Source organism: Chelonoidis abingdonii, chromosome 16 (genome assembly GCF_003597395.2).
Source record: "Chelonoidis abingdonii isolate Lonesome George chromosome 16, CheloAbing_2.0, whole genome shotgun sequence".
Lineage (NCBI taxonomy): Eukaryota > Metazoa > Chordata > Testudines > Testudinidae > Chelonoidis > Chelonoidis abingdonii.
Genome location: NC_133784.1, coordinates 22,335,470 through 22,357,025, shown reverse-complemented (window position 1 = coordinate 22,357,025; position 21,556 = coordinate 22,335,470). Strand labels below are relative to the sequence as shown.

Below are 21,556 nucleotides of genomic sequence, written 5' to 3'. Positions count from 1 at the left end.
TTGCAGGGATAAATTGGAGATGGACATGAGGCTAGCTGACTAGTGGTTCTCTGGAGGGCCTTCCGTATAGTTTTGGTTCTGTATGTTTTGCTGTGTAGGATGCTCTATGTCCTGTGAAGAATCCCTTGGCTGTCAAATGATGTATGCTGTATATCCTGCTGTGGGGGCATTGTTAGAGCCTTCTGTTATGAGATCTGTAAATCCGAGGTGGGGGACATGTGTAGGGCTAAAGGGTGTTCATAGGTGTTGGTTTTCCCAGTGCCTAGAGCAGCCCCTGCAGGGTCTGAGCAAGGGGAACGAATACCCCAGGGGGCACACCGACAATAAACCCTACAACCGAGGGCAGCCTAACACCCCATCTACAACCCAAGGAAAGCCCCAGACTACCTATTATCCCACCGCTTACACCATGTCATAATATTCTTTCCCCAATCTGAACCTTAGAGTCCAAAAATGAGGCACTAGCATGAATTCCTCTAAGCTTAATTACCAGCTTAGATCTGATACACCGCCACCAATCAGGACTTTGAGTGCCTGATAAACTCTGGTCTCCCCAAAACCTTCCCTGGGGACCCCCAAGACCCAGACCCCCTGATCTTAATATAAGGAAAGTAAACTCTTCCCCTCACCCAGAGGCAATACAGATTCAAGCTCCGTGAATCTAAACAAAGGGATTCCCTCTTCCCCCTCCCTTCTTTCTCCCTGTCTCCCACCACTTCCCTGGTAAGTACAGACTCAAGTCCCTTGAGCCTCAACTAGGGAAAAAATCAAACAGGTCTTAAAAAGCAAAACTTTTAATAAAAAAAAGAAAAAAAAAAAAGAAAAGTTATCTCTGTATCTAGCTGTAAATTTACAGGGTCTTTCGCTTTATAGACAATGGCAGAAAAAGACCTTCTCCAGCGAAATACAATTTAAAATACTTTCAGCCAAATACACATTAAAACTCTACCAGCCAGATACACAATTGCAAATACAGAAACAATCAAAAGACTATAACTGCCTTTCTACTTAATACTCGCTATTCTGAATATATAAGAGACTGTAGCAGGGAGATTGGCAAGAAACCTGGTTGCATGTCTAGTCCCTTTCAGGACTCAGAGAGAACAAAGCAAAACCCAAAAAACTCAAACAAAGGCTTCCCTCCACCGAGATTTGAAAGTGTCTTGTTTCCTGATTGGTCCTCTGGTCAGGTGTTGTTTGTTAACCCTTTCCAGGCGAAAGAGACATTAACCCTTAGTTATCTGTTTATGACACCCCTGCAGGGTCTGAGAAAGTAGCCTAGCAGGCCCAGCCCCTAAGCTCCTTGTTTTTCCTTTTTCCCCGTTTGGGTTGTCAAAAAGCTGCTCCGCTTCCGTTTGAGCAAAGATCATCATAAGGAGGAACCGAGCTCCCTGGTGGGAAGCACTGAACAATGCAGCATATTGTTGTGTCCCCATTTGGCCTAATCTTCTGAAGATTTGAGGCTGCTTAAAAGCTGCGGATCCCCCAGCAGACCTGATTGGTGTGGCAACCAGTAGGTGATCCTCTTTTACCTCTAATTTAGAAACCAGTTGCTGCGGAAGGTTTGGGAACCTCATTAATAGCCCTATTCCTGAGACGAGCTGAGCGACATGGAATCGCCAGTGTCAAGATGGGTGGTTTTTTTCCTCTCCCTAGTTTGGATGCATCCTAAAGGTTGCAGCCATGAATCCCCACATACTTGGAATGGTTGCAAACACTGGAGGAAGTGGAGGGAAGGTCCAGGTCTCTTCCAAGTAGAGAGGCAGGAACAACTGTACAAGAGTATCAATATTTTCCCAAAAGGAACCAGACTGGAATCTTGGAGTCCTCTCTTTTGCTACTAGCGAAACAATACAATTGAGGAGATGACTTCCCTCCAGCTCTTTGTGAGCCACAGGGCTGAGTGCAATTAGCCATCTGTCCTTTAATCATCTGATTGCCCAGGCTAAAAGACATCTTTGGTGTCCATATGAAGATTTAAATTGTCAGGAGTCCAAGGGAGGACTCTGTGTATCTGGCTGCTTCCGTACCATCCCCTCTGCTTCACTCATCTCAGCTGTGTTTGGCTCCTGAACTTCTGGGGTCTTCAGGGAGACCAAGTGAGCAGAGACCCCCAACCCTGCAATGGGATAGGAAGTATCATTATCCCCACCTTATTGATTGGAAAACTGAAGCACAGAAAAATTTAAGTGATTTGCTCAAGATCAAAGCAATGAGAAATTAAGTGATTTGCTCACCCCATTCCACAAACAGTCCCACTCTCCCAATCTCTGATTTCTCTAAAGGTTCTTCCCATTATGTGCATGTTTCGAGGCTATGTTCTGGAACTCCGGAAGAAGATACTAAGTCTACTGGCTATTCTGAAGGAGGCAGTGGCATTCCACGAATACCAGTGAATAGCGAGTACATCTGATGTCTGTACCAACTGTTCTTGGGTAGTGTGAAAATTCCCAAGGAAGTGTAACCAACACACTGTATCCAATATTCCCCTCCCAAAGCCATTCACACTGTAGCCATTTCATATGTCGTGTCTTCTGACTTTCTTTAAAGTGAATTTCACATCACTGGCAGATGCTGGATGGACATCCTGGCGACTGATGTTTTCCATTTATCTGTAGAATGGGAACAGCGTGGACAGCGGCCTGTTAGAGATATGTGTCACATGCCTAACATCAGACATAAGCTACGTACATGAAAGTAAAGGCCTTTCTTGGGTTTGGATTCAAACTTTGCAGCATGGCCTATCGCAACGCTAATTTTTCTTCGAATGATTGCTGATGTGCATCCTAATAGGTGTGCATGCGCTGCATGCACTATTGTCAGAAGGTTTTCCCCCTAGCAGTACCCATCGAGTCGGCTGTGGAGACCCCTAGAGTGACGCCTTTATGGCAGCGTATATATGTCCCTGCTGACTTGCTGTCTGCTCAGTTCCTTCTTACCGTCAGTGGTGGTCGTTGGAGCAGCTCAGTCTCTTGCATTCGCAAGTGCCTACCTCAGGCCTGCACAACATGCGGCCCCCAGGCCACATGTGGCCCGTGTGGGCTCACTGTGTGGCCCGTGGGCAAGCGGCGGGGTAGGGCTGCTGGGTTTGCCTCCTGCCTGGGGGGCCCCGTCTCACAGCCCCACATGCACCGCTCTCCAACCACCCTAACGGCCAGAACTGCACATGTCTCCATCTCCCGCTCCCCCTGCCTGGCATACAGCAGGTGTGTCACTTGCGGGGCCCGCTGAGGCGGGAAGCACTGGGCACGAGGCGGAGCCGGTAAGTGCCGAGTGAGGGGAGCGGCGCCCGGCCTGGGCTCAAGCCGCGGCTCAGGGGAGGAGGACTGGGCCGAGACCCCCCCCAAACCCTCCTTTGGTTGGGGGTGGGGCAGCTACTACGCTGGTTGGTCCCAGGGCAGCCTCCGTAGTGATCGGGGGTGGGGTGGGCTTTGAACTGTCTGTGGGCAGCCAGGAAATCCCCAGGGGAGACGTGTGTGTGTGTGTGTGTGTTGCACTTGCCCTGCCCTGACTGCTGCTCCCTTCCCTGGTCCAGGGACCTTCCCCCTCCCCAGCCCTTATCACACTGCCCCACTCCCTCCCCCGGGCTCCCTGGGGCCCCTGTGTTTGTGTGGTGGAATCACATCCAATTCCTTCACGCTGCCCCCCTTTCCCCTTCCATTAGTTCATAGCCTCAGAAATTCTCTTCAAACTGTCCCCCTTTTCCCCTCCCCTTATTTCATGGGGGGGATGACAAGCCGAGTGGGTGGGCAGGCAGCGGTGGCGAGACTTTATACTTGGGCGGGGGAGAGACGAGGAGGCAAGCAGCAAGTCGGTGGCTGGAGGCGGGTATCCATTTTCAGTATTTTAAATTTTTGGTACTGCTGTGTGCAGTAATATAATGACCCCTGCGGGGATGAAGAGGGGTGTGATGGTGGGGCCGAGCGGGGAGGGGAGGGTCCTATTTTACTGCTGTGATCTGGTCACCCTATGCACACCGTTTTTCCTTCCCCCACCTAAAAAACCCTTCCTTTTTGGCCCACAGCTGTTTCCGCGGGGCGGCACTGGGGAAGGAGGGTTTGTTTCTGTGGGGTGGGGCAGCGAGTGTGTGTGTGTGTGTTTCCATGGGGCCGGGCGGCGCTGGGTTGGGGGAGGGCTGGGGGGGGTGTGTTTTGGCAGGGCCTGGGGGTTTTGGCCCTCAGCTGTTTTCTTTGAAGTAGTATGGCTCTCGCCGTTTTACGAGTTGTGCAGGCCTGGCCTACCTAGTGGGTCCCTTTTCTAAGTTGTTAGTTCGTTATATAGTAGTTTGTAATTAGTTGAACTTGCTTTCGGGGGGTTCACCACCCAGCCCTAGTTTCCCCAGGCATGGGGGCATGCCTCCGTCGCAGAGGGTTAAGGCATGCGAGTGGTGTGCAAAACCTATGCTCACAGGCAATCCGCACGTTGCCTGTCTCAAGTGTTTACGAGAGGACCATCAGACAGATAAGTGCCCAATTTGCAGGAGCTTTAGACCCAGGACTAAGGGTATGTCTACACTACCCACCAGATCAGCGGGTAGTGATCGATCTATTGGGGATCGTTTTATCGCATCTACACTAGACGTGATAAAATCGATCCCTGATCGCTCTGCTGTCGACTCCGGAACTCCACCGCGGCGAGAGGTGGAAGCGGAGTCGACGTGGGAGCGGCAGCGGTCGACTCGCTGCCATCCTTACTGCCATGTAAATCAACCTAAGATATGCTGACTTCAGCTGACTATTCGCATAGCTGAAGTTGCTTATCTTAGGTCAACTCCCCCACCCCAGTGTAGACCTAGCCTAAGAGAGAGTGGGCCTATCATTTGAAGCTCCTTCTGATGGAGTCGGCCCTCTGCTCACAGCCGGGACCAGAAGTGGCACCGGCATCATCGGTGTGCAGCGCCCCGGCCTCGGTGTGGGATGTCCCGTCACTGAGGATGGACTCCTTCAAGGAGCACTGGCACTGCTCCCAAACCTGTAAGGCTGGTGCCACCAGGCGGCACCACTCACAGTCCCCAGTGCCACATAAGAAAAAGGAGCGGACGGGGTCGTTCCCCTGTCAAGACACCGTAAGGGGATTCCAGCGGGGTGCGTCCTCCAGTGGAATACCCATGGTCTGGGCCTCGAGACCCACCAATGTTGACTCCGGCTCCAACAGGAGGCCCATCGAGTCCGGTGCTGGTGAACTCCCCAACTTGGGAGGATTTGGAGGAAGAGCTCGACCTTCGCTCCACGTTGGACTCGTACAAGGCAGCACGGGACCTCAGTGCCATGACAGTGTAGTCCCTGGCCCCGCAGATGTGGGCCCCGGCACCATAAGCCCGGGCACTGTTGGCAGCACTGGAGGCGGCACCAGCTGCAGTGTCTATCCTGGCACACGTGGGGCTCCAGCACCCTTTGCGGCACTGGTGGCAGTAACGCCTCTGGTTCATCATCGTGACAAGCCTGTGATCTTACGGTGGCGCCCACCATCTCCCTGGTACCACTCCCTGGCACAGACTACTCATACGAGTCAGACGCAGAGTCTTCTGTCTCTAGACGCAACCACTACTGCTCCCGGTCCCGGCACCGCAGACTGGTAGAATCATTGGCACTGGTGGTCGCCTGGCCATCCTAGTGGCAGGGCCCAGTCCAATGGCCCTTTGGACCCCTTGGGCCTACCATCAGGCTCAGGGTCATGGCTCCAGCCTGGCATCGGTGGCATCTGCGCCTTGTGTCCTGCCCCCCAGCAACACGGCTGGTTCGCCACACCCTCAGGGCTCTTGAGGACCCTGCTTGAGACAGAGACTCTGGGCTGTCACACTTAGGCGCAGCACCCAAACCAGTGCCATCAGTGACACTAGAGCCACCTCCAGTCATGGGAGGCTCCAAGGTACCTGACCCGGCCTCCAAAGAGCCAGAAGGGCAGGAAGACCCTGTCCTATGGGCCACCTCCTCCTCATCAGACGAGGCGGTGGAGAGCACCACCACCACCCTACCGGCAATGGTCACCAACAGACACCAGAACCTCCTTAGGAGGGTGGCCTTAAACATCAATCTCCAGGCCATGAAGGAGTCTGACCCGATGGTGGACATCCTTGCACCTGAGGGTTCTTCTAGGGTGACCTTGCCCCTCATTAGAACAATCCAAAACACCACTAGGGTGCTTTGGCAGACTCCGGCCTCTATACCACCCACCAGTAAAGGGGCCGAAAGACGCCATTTTGTGCCACAGAAAGGGTATGAACACCTTTTCACCTATCCCCAACAAGGGATCCTGGTGGTCAATGCAGCAAATCACAGCGAGCAACAAGGACAGCTGAGTCCCATGCCTAAGTCACAGGATGCTAAGAAGCTGGACCTTTTCGGACGGAGGGTCTACTCGACTGGGGGGCTCCAGCTTTGAGTGGCCAACCAGCAAACAGTACTCAGCCACTATGCTTTCAACTCTTGGAGCTCATTGTTAAAGTTCCAGGAGTTACTCCCGCCTGTTTTGCCCAAGGAGTTTAGCGTGCCCCTTGAGGAGGGCAGGATGGTCTCCAGAACATCCCTCCAGGCTGCATTAGTCTCGGCAGTTCAGACCATGACCATCACAATGAGGCGTAGTGCCTGGCTCCAGGTGTTGGGGATACCACCTGAGATCCAGAACACAATCCAGGACCTCCCCTTTGACTGTGCAGGCCTGTTCACCCAAAGTACAGACACTCGGCTGCACACCCTTAAGGACGTGCGGGTGACTTTGAAGTCTTTGAGGATCCACACCCCTGCACCTCAAGGAAAGCCTTTTAAGCCTCAGCCCTTGTCCCGCTTCTACTCTGGGCCTCCTAGGTGAGACTCGTCAAGGAGACAGGGCAGAAATAATATACATTTTTATATACATTAAGCATTCTGATATCCTGGTGATGAGCATAGTATAAATACTGGGATGGGTAATGTTAAATCATGGGGGCGGAGGCAGAACATTGGCTTTAGATGTGTTGGGGGCAGATGATGAACCTGAGCATAGACTTTCCAATGCAGATGCCCTGGGAACATCTCCTTGTTGGGTGCCTCCTGTTTGAAATCCCGTTTCATTGTTTTGGTGCCCACTCTTGGTGCTGCAGTGCCAGTTGGACACGTCTTCTGCAGGCTGTAAAGCTTTGAAAATTCATTCTCTGGGCTTTGTTGCAATAACCTAAAATAACTTATTGAGCTTCAGTTTCCTGATGGGCTGGTAACAGTTGAGTTAAAGGCCCAAGAAACATGACAGCAAGGAAGGTTCTTGTTTGGTTTGTCATTTTTAAAAAACCGAGAGAGATGTGAGTCGTCTCTGGTCTCTGGTCTGCTTTTAAAAACAACTCCAACCTTTTTTATTTAATACTGTCCTTGATCTGTGTTTGATACTGTTTCACCTGCCTTCAGGTAAGAGCTGTAGATGCTTCAAATGGATTGGAACGTTGTCAGAAATGTGATTTCTCTAGAGCGGCACACTCCACTGAATCGTGACAGATCTGGCCTGCTCTGCAGGTAGCAACATTATGCTAGAAGGACTGGTTTCAGCTCTCCTGCAACAGACAAACGAGATTGGAACAAGAAATTGATTTCCTCCATTATCTCCATTTTACTGATGGGGAAACTGAGGCACAAAACTGTAACACCAACATTTCCAGACGTGACCATTGAATTTTGGATTAATTTTCAGAGGCCCAATCTGAAATATTTGGGGGCTGGTTTTTCAGAGGTGCTGAGCATCCAGAGAATCCCCTGACTTCATCTTGAGTCTTGGGTGTACCATGCTTCTACAAACCAGGCCTTAGGTGTCCCAAGCCTCTTCTGAAAAATGTTGTCTGTAACCTCTGTGCCTCAGTTTCCCTATCTGTAGAATTGGAATAACACCCACCTCTCATATAGCAAGCAGCCTGCTCTTGGACCTGTTTTTTGGCATGGCTTTGATGCAGTCTCTGAACCACAGGTTCCTTGGAGCATCCTGGAAGGGTGTTGAGCTTTCGCCAGCTGTTAAGCGAGAGGTGACAGGGACCTGGCTGCTGCCACCATACCACTGCCGCGTGTGAAAGTGGGGAAGGCAGCAGTCAGTGGCCATCAGTAGTGGCACTGTGGCTTCTGACATTTGCTGTGTGGTGTGGTCCATGATTTCACTAGCTCAGGCTCCAAGGGAAGTTCATCGACTCTTGGTTTTATAGACTCATAGACTCATAGACTCATAGGTCAGAAGGGACCAATATGATCATCTAGTCTGACCTCCTGCACAAGGCAGGCCACAAAACCCTACCCGTACACATTTATAACAACCCCGAACCCATGACTGAGTTATTGAAATCCTCAAAATTGAGATTTGAAGACCTCAAGCTGCAGGGAATCCACCAGCAAGCGACCCATGCCCCACGCTGCAGAGGAAGACCTCAAGCTGCAGGGAATCCACCAGCAAGCGACCCATGCCCCACGCTGCAGATTTCCCTGCAGAGCTAATATCACACCCTGTTCATTCCCATTTCCTTTTGTGCAGTACTAGAAGTGGTTGCAGGGCAGGATCCACTGGCATAAGGAGCTTTGCATGTGAGTAGTAGGGGCTGGTGCAGTCAAGATTGAAGACAGAACCATGTGGGTTCCCAGGACTGCAATTGCAGGGGGTGCTCCAGCAAGACAGATGGATCAGCAGAGCTGTGGGAGGAAAAGCTCCCATAGCAGCAGCCAAGGCTGTCTAAAGCCCCTTGTGGGGAAAGAACCAACATTTCCCCCAGAGCCCCTCTCCCCTAGACACGCAAAGCTAAGATTCAGTGTGTATCACCATTCCGCTGCAGGGTGTGGGGTGAGTTGTAAAGGGGATGTGCGGGGGAACCTCCAGCCCTGGGACATGCTTCGTGCCAGCTCCCTGAGCACCCGTGCGGGCATGTATACTGGGGGGCGAGGTGTCTGTGGCAGAGATGTGGCCTTTGTGCTCTAGCTGTGAGTAGGGAGTGGTGTTGTAAATGCTGCACAGGTCATGGGGCACGGTGAGGACCCCTGCGTTGGGCACCCAGCCAAAAAATATTCACCTGGGTTTGTGCAGCGGCTTCATGTGCTGTCCCTCGCTTCACTGCGGTTCCTCTAGGAATCATTGTTTGAAAAAAGGTTGCCCTGCTGTTGCTATTGACCCCGTTTTGCTAGCCTGGCTCGGCCTCCCGCTCCTCAGCTGGGGAGCCCTGCACAGTATCCCCCATTTCGTTATTAGACCAAGCAGCCAGTTCTGGGTCAGGAATCAAGAAGGCTAAAGGCTCATGCAGGAGTGGCGCTCTTGGCATGAACCTTCTGGGCTTTAAACATTGGTGTTTGTTCATAATGATGCCGTGCCGAGGGCGAGGCTGCCCAGAGCTGCCCTTCCTGGGAGGTGTGGGATTTCAGCCCAGGTAGAGGTTTTCAGCAGATGATGGGGCTGTTTGCTGCTGTTTCTAGTGTGCCACTCTGTTCCCTATCATTCAAACACAGAAATATTAGCTTTGTGCTTGTGATTGTCATGGGATTAACGGAGCAGCAGAAGAAGGGATGGACTTGTGGACAGAGCGCTGGCCTCGGGAGAGCGGAGTTCAGTTCCTTGCTCCACCGCATGCTCCCCATGGGACCCTGGGCAAGTCACTTAACCTCCCCATGCCTCGGTTTCCCCATCAGCAAAATGGGAGTTGATACCTCCCTGCTTCAGATGGGAAGGGATAAAATCCAGCCACGAGAGGCAGTGACAGTGCTGTAGAGGGGTTCTGTCGAGGAGTTTATTCTCCGTGGCCCATTTGCTTAGCAGAGAGGCTTCTTGAGGCAGCTAGTGATGGTGGAAGCCTGTCTGCTAGGGCCTAGACCGAGACCCCTCAAACTTGCTGCACACTGTCTATGATCACAGCTGTCAATCAGGACTGTACAGTGGATACGAGCTAGTAACTTAGGACTCTCTTGTACTTCCACCTTTTCATGTTCTCTGTATGTATAAATATCTTCTGTCTGTGTGTTCCATTCTATGCATCCGAAGAAGTGAGCTGTAGCCCATGAAAGCTTATGCTGAAATAAATGTTAGTCTCTAAGGTGCCACAAGTCCTCCTGTTCTTTTTTTTAGGAGTCTCTGCATATCATCCCCTGCATTGTTCATCCCTTTATCTCCTCTTGCTGTTTAAAGTCCCCTTTCCAGCACCGTCACCCTTTCCTGCTGTTCTGTTAATGCAGCTTGAGTCTTTCGTCTCTTCTGCTTCCCAGGCCCGCAGCTGTGGAGCAGGGATCGTGCTGCAGTGAGTTGGCAGAGGCTGTCTCGGCATTGGGCTATTTGGGGACATGGGTTTGAGCCTGTGCTGTGCATCCCAAAATAAAGTTATCAGTTATTTTAAAAGAAAAAACAACTCGCCTGCCGTCTCCACCCCCAAATCACAGGATTGCCATCAACAGTCAGCCCCCTCTGCCAGGCAAACTGTAGGAGACGTCAAGCAACGCAGCTGCTGGGCGGGTGAGGTGTGGGTGTTAGTCAGAGCGTCCAGCTGTTCTTTCAATGCGGAGTCCGTCCCCCCAAGTCCCCTGAGCCTTGCCTGTTTGATCCTGTGTGGTACCAGTGTGAGTCTTCTCCTGTTCGCGCCCTCCTTCCGCCCCCAGTCCAGCTCAGCTGGCACCTGTGGGTTCAGAAAGGCATGCTTCAGCGAGCCGCCTCTTCCAGCAGCTGAGGCGGAGCTGGGCCCATCAATGGGCTAGTGAGGAGGGAAGAACCGGGGGATTGTGGCCAAGGGGAGGGGGGAGTTGTCTGAAATCCCATGAAGTAGCCTCAAACGCCCTTCCCTCGCACTTCTGGAAGGAGCTGTCTGATCTGTCTTTCCTGGATTATCTGAATCACTCCAAGAAGAACTGAAGACTCTCACAGCCATGCTGAGGGGTGGGCTTTCAGGCTCGGCAGGGCCTCTGTAGAGCCCCCTTACTCGTGTCAGTTACCAAGTGCTTCAGTAACAGACAGCAGAGGAACATCTGCTTCCCAGGGCCCTGTGAGTGAAACACAGACACTGGCCCAGGTTCATCCCTGTGGCAAATCCTTTGAATGCAGCGGGGTTCACACCAGGATTCAATTTGACCCCATCTCTAGGCTGGTGGGAGAGGGGGCCAGTTCCCTGCCAGGCATGGAGCTGAGTCCTTGAGTCCTCTGCACAAGTTTCAGCTTGTCCTGTTGAAGAGGGTTTGATTTGCTTTGGCTTTCCCTTCTCCTAAAGATTGCTTTAACCCTTTGGGTGCTGGCTGTCACAAAGAAGTTCCATTTCATTGGCTTCATGGCAGGACAGGCTACACAGGTTAAAGACCAAGGATTTACCTGGACTAGCTAACATGCATTGTCTTCACTGGAGTTGTAATGTGCTAGCTTAACATGGATTACAAATACACCTTTTTTCCTGGTGTTGACACAGCCTCTAGACATAGGACAGATGCAACTGTGGGAATGGGGTAGGTGGGGAGGGCTCCATTAACACTGGTAGCAGTTCATCAGGTGTTAAGCTGTGCTGATGTAGGTTGGCAGGGTGTGGTGTAACCCCATGTACTGGCAGTGCTGGGGAAAGCCTCCTAATGAAATCCTAGCTAATGTCATTTGGGGATTGACTTGAAAGATCTGCTGTGCAACCCAGCATTCTCCCCAAATGCAGCATCCTTTTCTCAGCTGAGGACACTGTGCCAGTGAAGGTTGGCCCTGCCCCATAACTAGCCCCCCTGGATGGTTGTCCTCTGAGGAATCAATGGGTTCTGAAACACTCATACTGAAAACTAGGATTGATTTTGTCATCTAACCGGAAATGCTCTGGGGTTAAGTTTGCACAGATGCAGGGCCACAACTCACTGTCAGTGCAGAGTAGAATGCATCCCCATTCCACCCCAAGGAGAACAAGGTAGGGCACTATACCATGAATAGGCTGTTCTGAACCTTGCGGCCTCTCTATGGGTCTGGAGCAGAGACCCTCAGCCTCTTTTCATACCATTGCCTCCCAGTGCAGCCACTCACTGAAGTCCTCCTCAGATGGCTCCTGCAGTCCTTTGCATGCTCTTGTGATGCTGGATGTGGAATGTGGAAATGGGCACAGTGGTTTGAGTGATAACTCCAGGAGCCCAGTCCTGTTCTGAGATGAGCATCCTCTATTCCTTTGACTGTCTTCTCTCTCCTCTACCCTGTGTTGTCCATGGTATTTCTAAGGCACCTCATGTGATATCTGAGTGCCAAGTTGAGGGGCGTCAGCACCTTTCAGCATCTCACCGGTTCAGGCCCAGGTGTCTGAGGTGGACATGGTCCAAATGACTGGACTTTGGCCTGAGACCAAGGCTAGAAGTAGAGTCACAGCTCACTTGAGTGTTACAAGTTACTGACTGGGAACTGCTGGTCAAGAGAATCGCATTGAGAGGTGGCCTGTGATGTCATGGTGCTTGCAGAATGATGGGATGCAGGGCTTAACGTGTCCCTGTGCTCTCTTTCAGGAGAGGAAGCTGTGCGCCCATCCCAGGCTGGAGATCTACAAAGGAGACTGCATCTATTTTGTGTGCCCACTGGCACGCCAAGGGGACTTCTATGTGCCGGAAATGAAAGAGATGGAGCGGAAGAGCAGAGTGGCAGAGGCAGAAGATGCGCAGACAGATATCACAGGTACCTGTAGGGCACATGCCTGTTTCTCTTGCTTTCCTGTTGAAGTCAGTGCTTTCCAGGGTTGATGGGATGCAGGTGTCCCCAGACCCCTTTGAGGCAGTGACGCTATATCAGAAGTGGGCAAACTACGGCCCATGGGCCACATCTGGCCTGCAGGGCCGTCCTGCCTGGCCCCTAAACTCTCGGCCAGCCCTGGCCCCTCCTGTCTTGTCCCCCCTCCCCCGCAGCCTCAGTTCGCCATGCCGTGTGGTGTGGCTGGCTCTGGCCAGGTGGCGCGCCTCAGGGGAAGATTTACCAGTGAACACAGAGTGCCCTGGCACGGGCCACCCAACAACAGGGGGACCCAGGGCCAGGCACTCAGGCAGCTCAGCACTGGTGCACCTGGGGGGAGGGGCTGCACTGAGGGGGCAGGGGAGCAGGCGGGCAGTGCAGGTGGCGGGAGCGCAGGGAATGTGACCGGAGGACTCAGGAGGAGCACTCGGCGGCCGCACAGCAGGCTGGAGAGAAGCGGCCCTTTGAAGGGGAAACCGACGCTTCTCTCCGGCTGTGTGGCTGCCCTCCTGAGTCCTCCGCCCATTTTCGCAGGGCCAAATTTCAAAAGGGGGGGGATCCCCGGGGGGGGCAGTTAGCGGCAGGGGGGCCTCGCGCTCTAGTCTATACGTATGGAGCTCTCGAGATGCGCGGTAGCCTGAGCGTCAGAGACAGAGAGGGGGGTTAGATGGGGGTGCGGTCCCGGGGGCGTTAGGGACAGGGTTCTGGAAGGGAGTGGTCGGGGGCAGGGAGCAGGGGGGTTGGATGGGGCTGGGTCCGGGGGGGGCAGCAGATGGCTCTAGTACCAGCAAAGCAAGCACATGCTGGGGCGGCACAATGCTCAGGGGCGGCTTCTGGCTTTTTTTTTTTTTTTTTTGCTTGGGCGCTGCGTTCCTCAAGCTGGGGTGGCAATGTTTTGCTTGGGCATGGCAAAAAACCTAGAGCCGGCCTGCCAGGAGGGGTGGTCAGGGGACAAGAGCAGGGGATGAATAGGGGGTGGGAGTCCGGGGGAGCTGTCAGGTGGCATGGTGTGGATAGGGGTTGGGGCAGTTGGGACAGGGAGCAGGGGTTAGATAGGGTGTCAGGACAAGGAGCAGGGGTGTTGGGTGGTGGTCGGGTTCTGAGGGGGCAGTCAGGGGTGGAAGGAGGGGGCAGATAGGGCGGGCACGGGCCTCTACTGCCTTCCATACCATTCGCACCCCGATGCGCCCTTGGGCCAAAAAGTTTGCCACTTCTGTGCATATGACAAAGCAGGCATGGTGGGGAAGGCTGGTGATTTTACTCCTCCATTCACTGAGAGCTGAATTGAAGCATCTTGTTTCTTTAAGTAACACATCCATTAAGTTCAGCAGGGCCCAGAGCCTAAAACAATTACTCCTGTTTTCAAACAACGTCACCTCCTATCCTTAGAATGAAATAAGTGTTGATCTGTCACCCACTTGACCCTGGTATAGGCCACACTCTGCATAGTACATGGTCAACTTACAGTGTCAAACAGTAGCTGATCTCAGTTTGAACTATTGTGGTGCACTGCCCTTTAATAATAGTGTTATTGGATACTGCAACTTAGTTTAGTCACTTTTCTCCTCAATAGCTCTGTCTTGGCTCTTCTGCATCTGTCATGTTTGAATCCTGAGTAAATTTAAGCAGCAACCTTTCTTAGAGCCAGTGCTAGAATATCCAATGGCATCCAGAGATCTGATGAAGTCTGTGTATCTAGAAAGGAGGTGATTGTAATGCCTGTAGGGTGTGACAGCAGACTATGCTCTCCTATCGTGGACTACTGCTGTTATAACTCAGAATGCTAGTTGCTCACCTCATGTGCTCACACTTCGTGGAACAAATATATGTGATCATAATTGCTCTCTATAAGCTGTAATATTTTACATCTGACATAAGTTAGATGATATACTGTCTTGTGAAATACTGTGAAAGCAGCCCTTTGCACATTTCAGTCAGATATACTTACGTAATATGCATTTAAAAAGTGACTACTCTTTATGTGTATGTCACATGCACACTTTTCCACATGGGCAGTCTTATGATATTTGTCTCTTTGCACTTCTTTAATTAGAATTTTTTTCATTCGTAATCAGTTGTACCATAAACGCAAAAAGGGAAGCTGTTTTCTGAGATCTTTGTTCATTCAGCAATACCAATATCAGGACAGTCAGAGGACAGTGCTCTCAACTCTTCCCCTTTCCTGTAGCTTTATAATGGGCTCATCCAGAATCTGATCACATGACACCTGTAACGTAACATGACTGTTTGGACAATGCAAGTATTTCTTGCACTGGTGCACTCTTTTCTAACTTTAGTACTGATGCACAGCATTGGACAGTCAATTTTTATGAACAGACCACATTCTTGTGCACATTTAATTGTTTGCTGTGTAATGTGTACATTTTGTCACTATATTTCAAAATTGGGGTCTGTATAACTTAGGTGAGAAATGTGGAGAAAACTCTAATGTGTAGACCAAGGGGCAGAGTTAAGTGTTCGGAGCCTTCCCTCTGAATTACCTGACTTTAATTTTAACACGGTTTTGGTCAGTAATTATCGTATAATATATATACCTAACTTCTATATAGGTATAGAAAAATAGAGATCTCTTACGTAGAGAGAGAATGAGAATTGTAGATGCCACGTAATTGCAGGGCAAAAAAAATCAGGCCTGTTATTTACCAGGCTGCACGTGGCACAACTATAATAGGTAAGAGATGCAAGGGAGTATGGGTCACGAGGCAAACTGCAGACACACACCAACTAAAATTAATCCATTTAAATTTATGGAGAGATAGTTACAAGGGGTAAGGGAGCAGCTTGATTAGCTAATAGAGTTAACAAAACCAAAACACACAAATGCCTAAAATATCTACTAACAATATTATAAAACAAAATGCAGGCATTTATTGATATAACTGATACTTACAAATACAACCAGCGCATCAACGAACGCGCAAACGTAGAAGCTCTATTGAAACACGTGAGCTGAGAGAGAGGCTCTCGAGGTGATCAGGCCTCGTTACGGCATACAGGCGATACACGGGATACACGAGACTCGTTTTCTCCTCTCTCTGCCTGCACATGGCAGGCAACCCCTAAAGTACCACTATGCATCACAGAAGGTCCAGATAGTGGACGGGGCCCAAAACTGTGTGTGTGGTCGCCTACTGATTGGCACAAGCAATGTTTACACACACAATAGGGGAGCAGGTCGGTGTCCCCCGCCCAAAAGGTCTGGCGTTGCCCCAAAGTGCAGTAATGATATGTTTGTAGAATGCGTTCAACACTGAATGATGGAATGACAAAGAAGAGGCCAGGGCAATACCGGTATGGCAGTGATACAGGATGCAGACAGGAACCCATTCAACATGCCCCCGGTGGCCCTGGCGAATAGTTTGGCCGAAAACCGGTAAACTTGCCGAGGGTGCCGACGTCTTCATATCCCACTACGAGGGGATGCTCGCTGTCGAGGTTGGAAGCCGGTGCGCGGGGTCGGAGGACGTAGGACGCGAGGCAAAACAAAAACTGGTGAATCCCCTCAGAGTGCGGTTAACTGAGCGGCCCGGAGATTGGCTCAGTTACGGTGCGGCAAGAGCCTCAGGTCTCACGCTTTGTTATTGAAGGCACAATACTCCGGAACAGGAAATAGCCGAGCCCAACCAGGAACGGACAACAAACAGATGATGGACATTGGGAAATAGATCTTGGGAGCGCATGCCCAGCCCAATTGAGCCATTGACCAAAATGAGGTCTCTTTTATCTCTGACAGTACTGAGCGTCAACTTTGAGGCTGATTACACAATTGTAGGACAAATTAGAAAATAATGGCAACGAAACCAACATTACAGCAAACTGGATATACTTCAGCAAATTTTCACGCCTGACAATAGCAAGAGATTGAAACAGCACTTGATTACATAACATCATATAACTAACAGGATTAAAACTAACAATAGAGGATGCGAGGGAGGAAGCACAGCAAATGCAACATCATGCACATCAAAAATGGCCGGGTTTTAAGGAAAACTGTGGTATGCTCCACCCATTATTGGTTGCAGAATAAAAGGTGGATGTGTACGATTGATACATGCAGCCTTAGCATGATGCAGATGCAGGGCATGAAATAGATACATATGTGTTAGGGAGGTATCAAAGGTTCCAAAAAAAATCATGATTCAAAACGATAAAACAATAGGGGCGGGGTAGGTAAAATTAAGAGTGGGTTTAGTTAAGGAGGTATTAGCATAAGAGAAACTTCACATAGAACAATTAGAATATGCACCAACCAAGTAGGGGCTGGGTTAAACTATTACCAACAAAAACCCAACAATGAGGTGCTGGAACTGTAATACCTTATTAAAGGAAAGCTATGATTACTTCGACTTGAAGCATTAAGAACTGGAAACACATAAGAATTAATTGTGAAGAACAATTATTCCAAACACTAGAAGCAGCCCACTGCACATAGGGGAAGAACAATTTACATTAGATATATTAAATGAAGAAAAGTTATAAACTATTGGTACAATTGAAAGGGTAATGGATATTTAGGTGAGAACTGAGTGGAGCAAACAAGGCAATCTTCTGGACTAAGCGCTGACAGGGACTGGTTTCTGCTGACCTCCTGCACCCAGTAGGTGGCGAACCAAGTTTGTAGTCCACCTTCTCCTAAGGGCTCCGTGGGCAAAGATGTTGTGAGGGAGAGCAGCATAACCTGTAAAACAGAATAATACGAGCCCTGCTCAGGGGCATTAGTTTGTTTATTAACAATTACATTTGCTGAGCCAGTTATGATGAACTAGCTTGTCACTGGGGGCACTTGTAGCCACTAAGTAGGTGTTAGGGTACTTGCTGGCCCGTAGGTTCTCGATGGCCAGAGGCTTGGGTTAGAAGCCATATCAGTGTATAACAGAAATGGTTTATCAAAGTCATGTTCAATAACAGGATTGAATCTCTTTACAGACTCAAGGTAAAACTTAGTTAGAAATAGTGGATTGGATCTGCTTTTGCAGCAGGATTCCTGTCTGTACATTCTTACAATTCTTGGTAACAGCAACACACTAGTTGCAAAAATCATCCCTTAGCAACAACAACAAATTCATTGCAAGTGTCCATTTACAATCCTGTTTGTCAGGCCAGACCTTTGGATTCAACACCATTGGAGTTTGGGCATTTTAGGGTTAACCTGTGGCTCCCTTTGCAAATTTAGTTTCTCTCTTTCTCCCTTGTTCTGCAGGACCAACCCTGATTCTCTCTCGCTTAACCAAATTCACTGGCTGAGGGGGTGGGTCGACGGCCCATGAGACCGTGCTGCCTGGCCCCTGAGCTCCTGGCCAGGGAGCCTAGTCCCCAGCCCCTCCCCCATTTTCCTCCCTCCCCTTCAGCCATGCCGCCGTGCAGGCCACACTCTGGCTCGCTGCTCCTGCTGGGCAGCGTGGGGAGCACAGCTGGCTCTGGCCAGGTGTGGAGGCTGTAAGCTCCTGCTGCTGGTAAGGGGGTGGGGAGCAGGGTGGTTGGGTAAGGAAGCGGAGGGTTCTGGGAGGCAGTCAGAGATGAGGGGGTGGTTGGATGGGGTGGAGGTTCTCTGGGGCAGTCAGGGGACAGGGAGCAGGGGGGTTGGATGCATAGGGGGTTTTGAGGGGGGCAGTCAGGGGGCAGGAAGTGGGAGAGAGCAGATGGAGGCGGGGGCACGGCCTTCCCTACCTGGCCTTCCATACCATTTCGCAACCCCGATGCGGCCCTTGGGCCAAAAAGTTTGCCCACTTCTGTGCTATATGGACAAAGCAGGCATGGTGGAGGGGAAGGCTGGTGATTTTACTCCCTCCATTCACTGAGCAGCTGGAATTGAAGCATCTTGTTTCTTTAAAGTAACAACATCCATTAAGTTCCAGCAGGGCCCAGAGCCTATAACACAATTACTCCTGTTTTCAAACAAGTCACCTCCTATCCCTTAGAATGAAATAAGTGTTGATCTTGTCACCCACTTGACCCTGGGGTATAGGCCACATCTTGCATAGTACATGGTCCAACTTACAGTGTCAAACAGTAAGCTGATCTCAGTTTGAACTATTGTGGTGCTACTGCCCTTCTAATAATAGTGTTATTTGGATACTGCAACTTAGTTGTAGTCACTTTTTCTCCTCACATAGCTCTGTCTTGAGCTCTTCTGCATCTGTCATGTTTGGAATCCTGAGTAATTTAAGCAGCAACTTTCTAGAGCCAGTGCTAGAATTATCCAATGGCATCCAGAGATCTGATGAAGTCTGTGTATCTAGAAAGGAGGTGATTGTAATGCCTGTAGGGGTGTGACAGCAGGACTATGCTCTCCTATCGTGGCACTACTGCTGTTATAACTCAGAATGCTAGTTGCTCACCTCATGTGCTCACACTTTCGTGGAACCAAAATATATGTGACTCATAATTGCTCTCTATAAGCTGTAAATATTTTACATCTGGGACATAAGTTAGATGATATACTGTCTTGTGAAATACTGTGAAAGCAGCCCCTTTTGCACATTTCAGGTCAGATATACTTACGTAATATGCATTTAAAAAGTGACGTACTCTTTATGTGTATGTCACATGCACATCTTTTCCACATGGGCAGTCTTATGATATTTTTCTTTTGCACTTCTTTAATTTAGAATTTTTTTCATTCGTAATCACGTGTACCATAAACGCAAAAAGGGGAAGCTGTTTTCTGAGATCTTTGTTCATTCAGCAATACCAATATCAGGACAGTCAGAGGACAGTGCTCTCAACTCTTCCCCCTTTCCTGTAGCTTTATAATGGGCTCATCCATGATCTGATCACATGACACTGTAACGTAACATGCTGTTTGGACTAATGCAGTATTTTCTTGCACTGGATTGGCACTCTTTTCTATAACTTTAGGTACTGATGCACAGCATTGGACCAGTCAGATTTTTATGAACAGACACATTCTTGTGCACATTTAATTGTTTGCTGTGGTTACATGTGTACATTTTTGTCACTATAGTTTCAAAAATTGGGGTCTGTATTAACTTGGTGAGAAAATGTGGAGAAAAACTCTAATGTGTAGACCCAAGGGGCAGAGTTAAGGTGTTCGGAGCCTTCCCTCTGAATTACCTGACTTTAATTTTAACACGGGTTTTGGTCAGTATTATATGTATCTATATTATATATACCTAACTTCTATATAGGTATAGAAAAATAGAGATCTCTTTACGTAGAGAGAGAATGAGAATTGTAGATTGCCACGTATTTGCAGGGGCAAAAAAAATGCAGGCCTGTTATTTACCAGGCTGCACGTGGCAACAGACTATATAGGTAAGAGATGCAAGGGGAGTATGGGTCACGAGGCAAACTGCAGACACACACACAACTAAAATTAATCAATTTTAAATTTTATTGGAGATAGTTACAAGGGATAAGGGAGCAGCTTATGATTAGCTAATAGAGTTAACAAAACCTAAAACACACAATGCCTAAAATATCTACTAACAATATTTATAAACAAAATGCAGCATTTAGTAATAACTGATACTTACAAATACAAACCAGCGCATCACGACCGGCAAACGTAGAAGCTCTATTTGAAACACGTGAGCTGAGAGAGAGGCTTCGAGGTGATCAGGCTCGGTTACGGCATACACGGCATACACGGGATACACGGGACTCGTTTTCTCCTCTCCCTGCCTGCACATGGCAGGGCAACCCCTAAAGTACTCACTATGACATCACAGAAGTGTCATCGGGGACGGGGCCCAAAACCTGTGTGTGTTCGCCTCTGATTGGCACAAGCAATGTTTACACCAAATAGGGGAGCAGGTGCCAAAAGGTCTGGCTTCGCCCCCAAAAGGTGAGGTAATGCATATTGTTGTAGAATGCGTTCAACACTGAATGACAAAGGAAGAGGCCAGGGCAATACCGGTATGGCAAGTGATACAGGATGCAGACAGGAACCCATTCTAACAAGAATGAGAGAGGATGTTCCCCAGAGATGGTTAAAATTCCACTTGCTGACTAGTGGCTGGGTGAGGAGGAAGTTATTTTGCAGCTTTCATGTCATGAGACGTTTAGATTTTCTATATGTGAGTTGCGATGCAGTGCTGTCTGCCCAAGTCTGCAGAGAGCCAGCCTGAAACAATGGCCTTGAGAGGTTTGAATTGCCTGGAATGTAAATGTCACTGTTGTTTACTTCACTGTTGATCATTTGAGCATAAACAATAGTGGGAGTGTGGGTGGAGCTGTGCTATATTGTGTGGGCCCTGCATAGCCACGCCCCTTTCGCACCCATTCCGAATTCTTTTCAGACCTGTTCCATGTGATTTCATAATGTCAAAGAAACCCAAAGCAACTGTGACACCATTTTAACCAGTAGGACTTCAGTGTGTGAATAAGAGCAGACGAACTGCATGATGGTTGGCTGAGTTACCACCAAGGTCATAACCCCAACAGGCATCTCTCTGATGTCAACATCTCAGCAGTGTTAGCGTAACTGCCTTGAAGTCAAACTCTTAATTCAGCTACTAGAATAATGGGGCCATGCAAGTATCATCTGGATAGAAATCACTTCTTCAGGAAGGACTGCTAGTGGCATGGAGAGACTTTCATCTCGAGCTTGCTGCTCGGCATCCAGTCCTGGTAAGCAGTGACCAAAAATAGTTTCTCTTTGATGGCTGTTCAATATGAAAAGAATTGTTGATTTTAGGCCAGTTTCTAGTGGGCAGGTGACCACAACAAACAATCCCCAGCATGTGTGGCCTGCTTGTTGGCAGTCACAGTAGAGAGCCCAAGGACTGAATGGGCTATGGGGATTGAACAACTAGCTCACTCCTTGAAGGGATCCCCCAGGTGTGGATTGAGACCCATTTATTGGGGATGCCCGAACTGCCATTGACCGTGCTGTTCCTGTTGTGGAGATGGAATGACCCGAGCTGCCAATGCA

General features: G+C 49.6%; 1 protein-coding gene across 2 annotated transcripts in view; it reads left to right on the top strand.

Annotated features, from left to right (window-relative positions):
* TEX264 (testis expressed 264, ER-phagy receptor) overlaps positions 1-21,556 on the top strand; it is a 151,929-nt gene that overhangs the window by 105,279 nt on the left and 25,094 nt on the right. For both annotated transcript variants that reach the window (XM_032791133.2, XM_032791143.2), the window contains one exon: positions 12,423-12,588. In XM_032791133.2, coding sequence (XP_032647024.1) covers positions 12,423-12,588 — 166 coding nt within the window. The remainder of the gene's footprint in view (positions 1-12,422; positions 12,589-21,556) is intronic.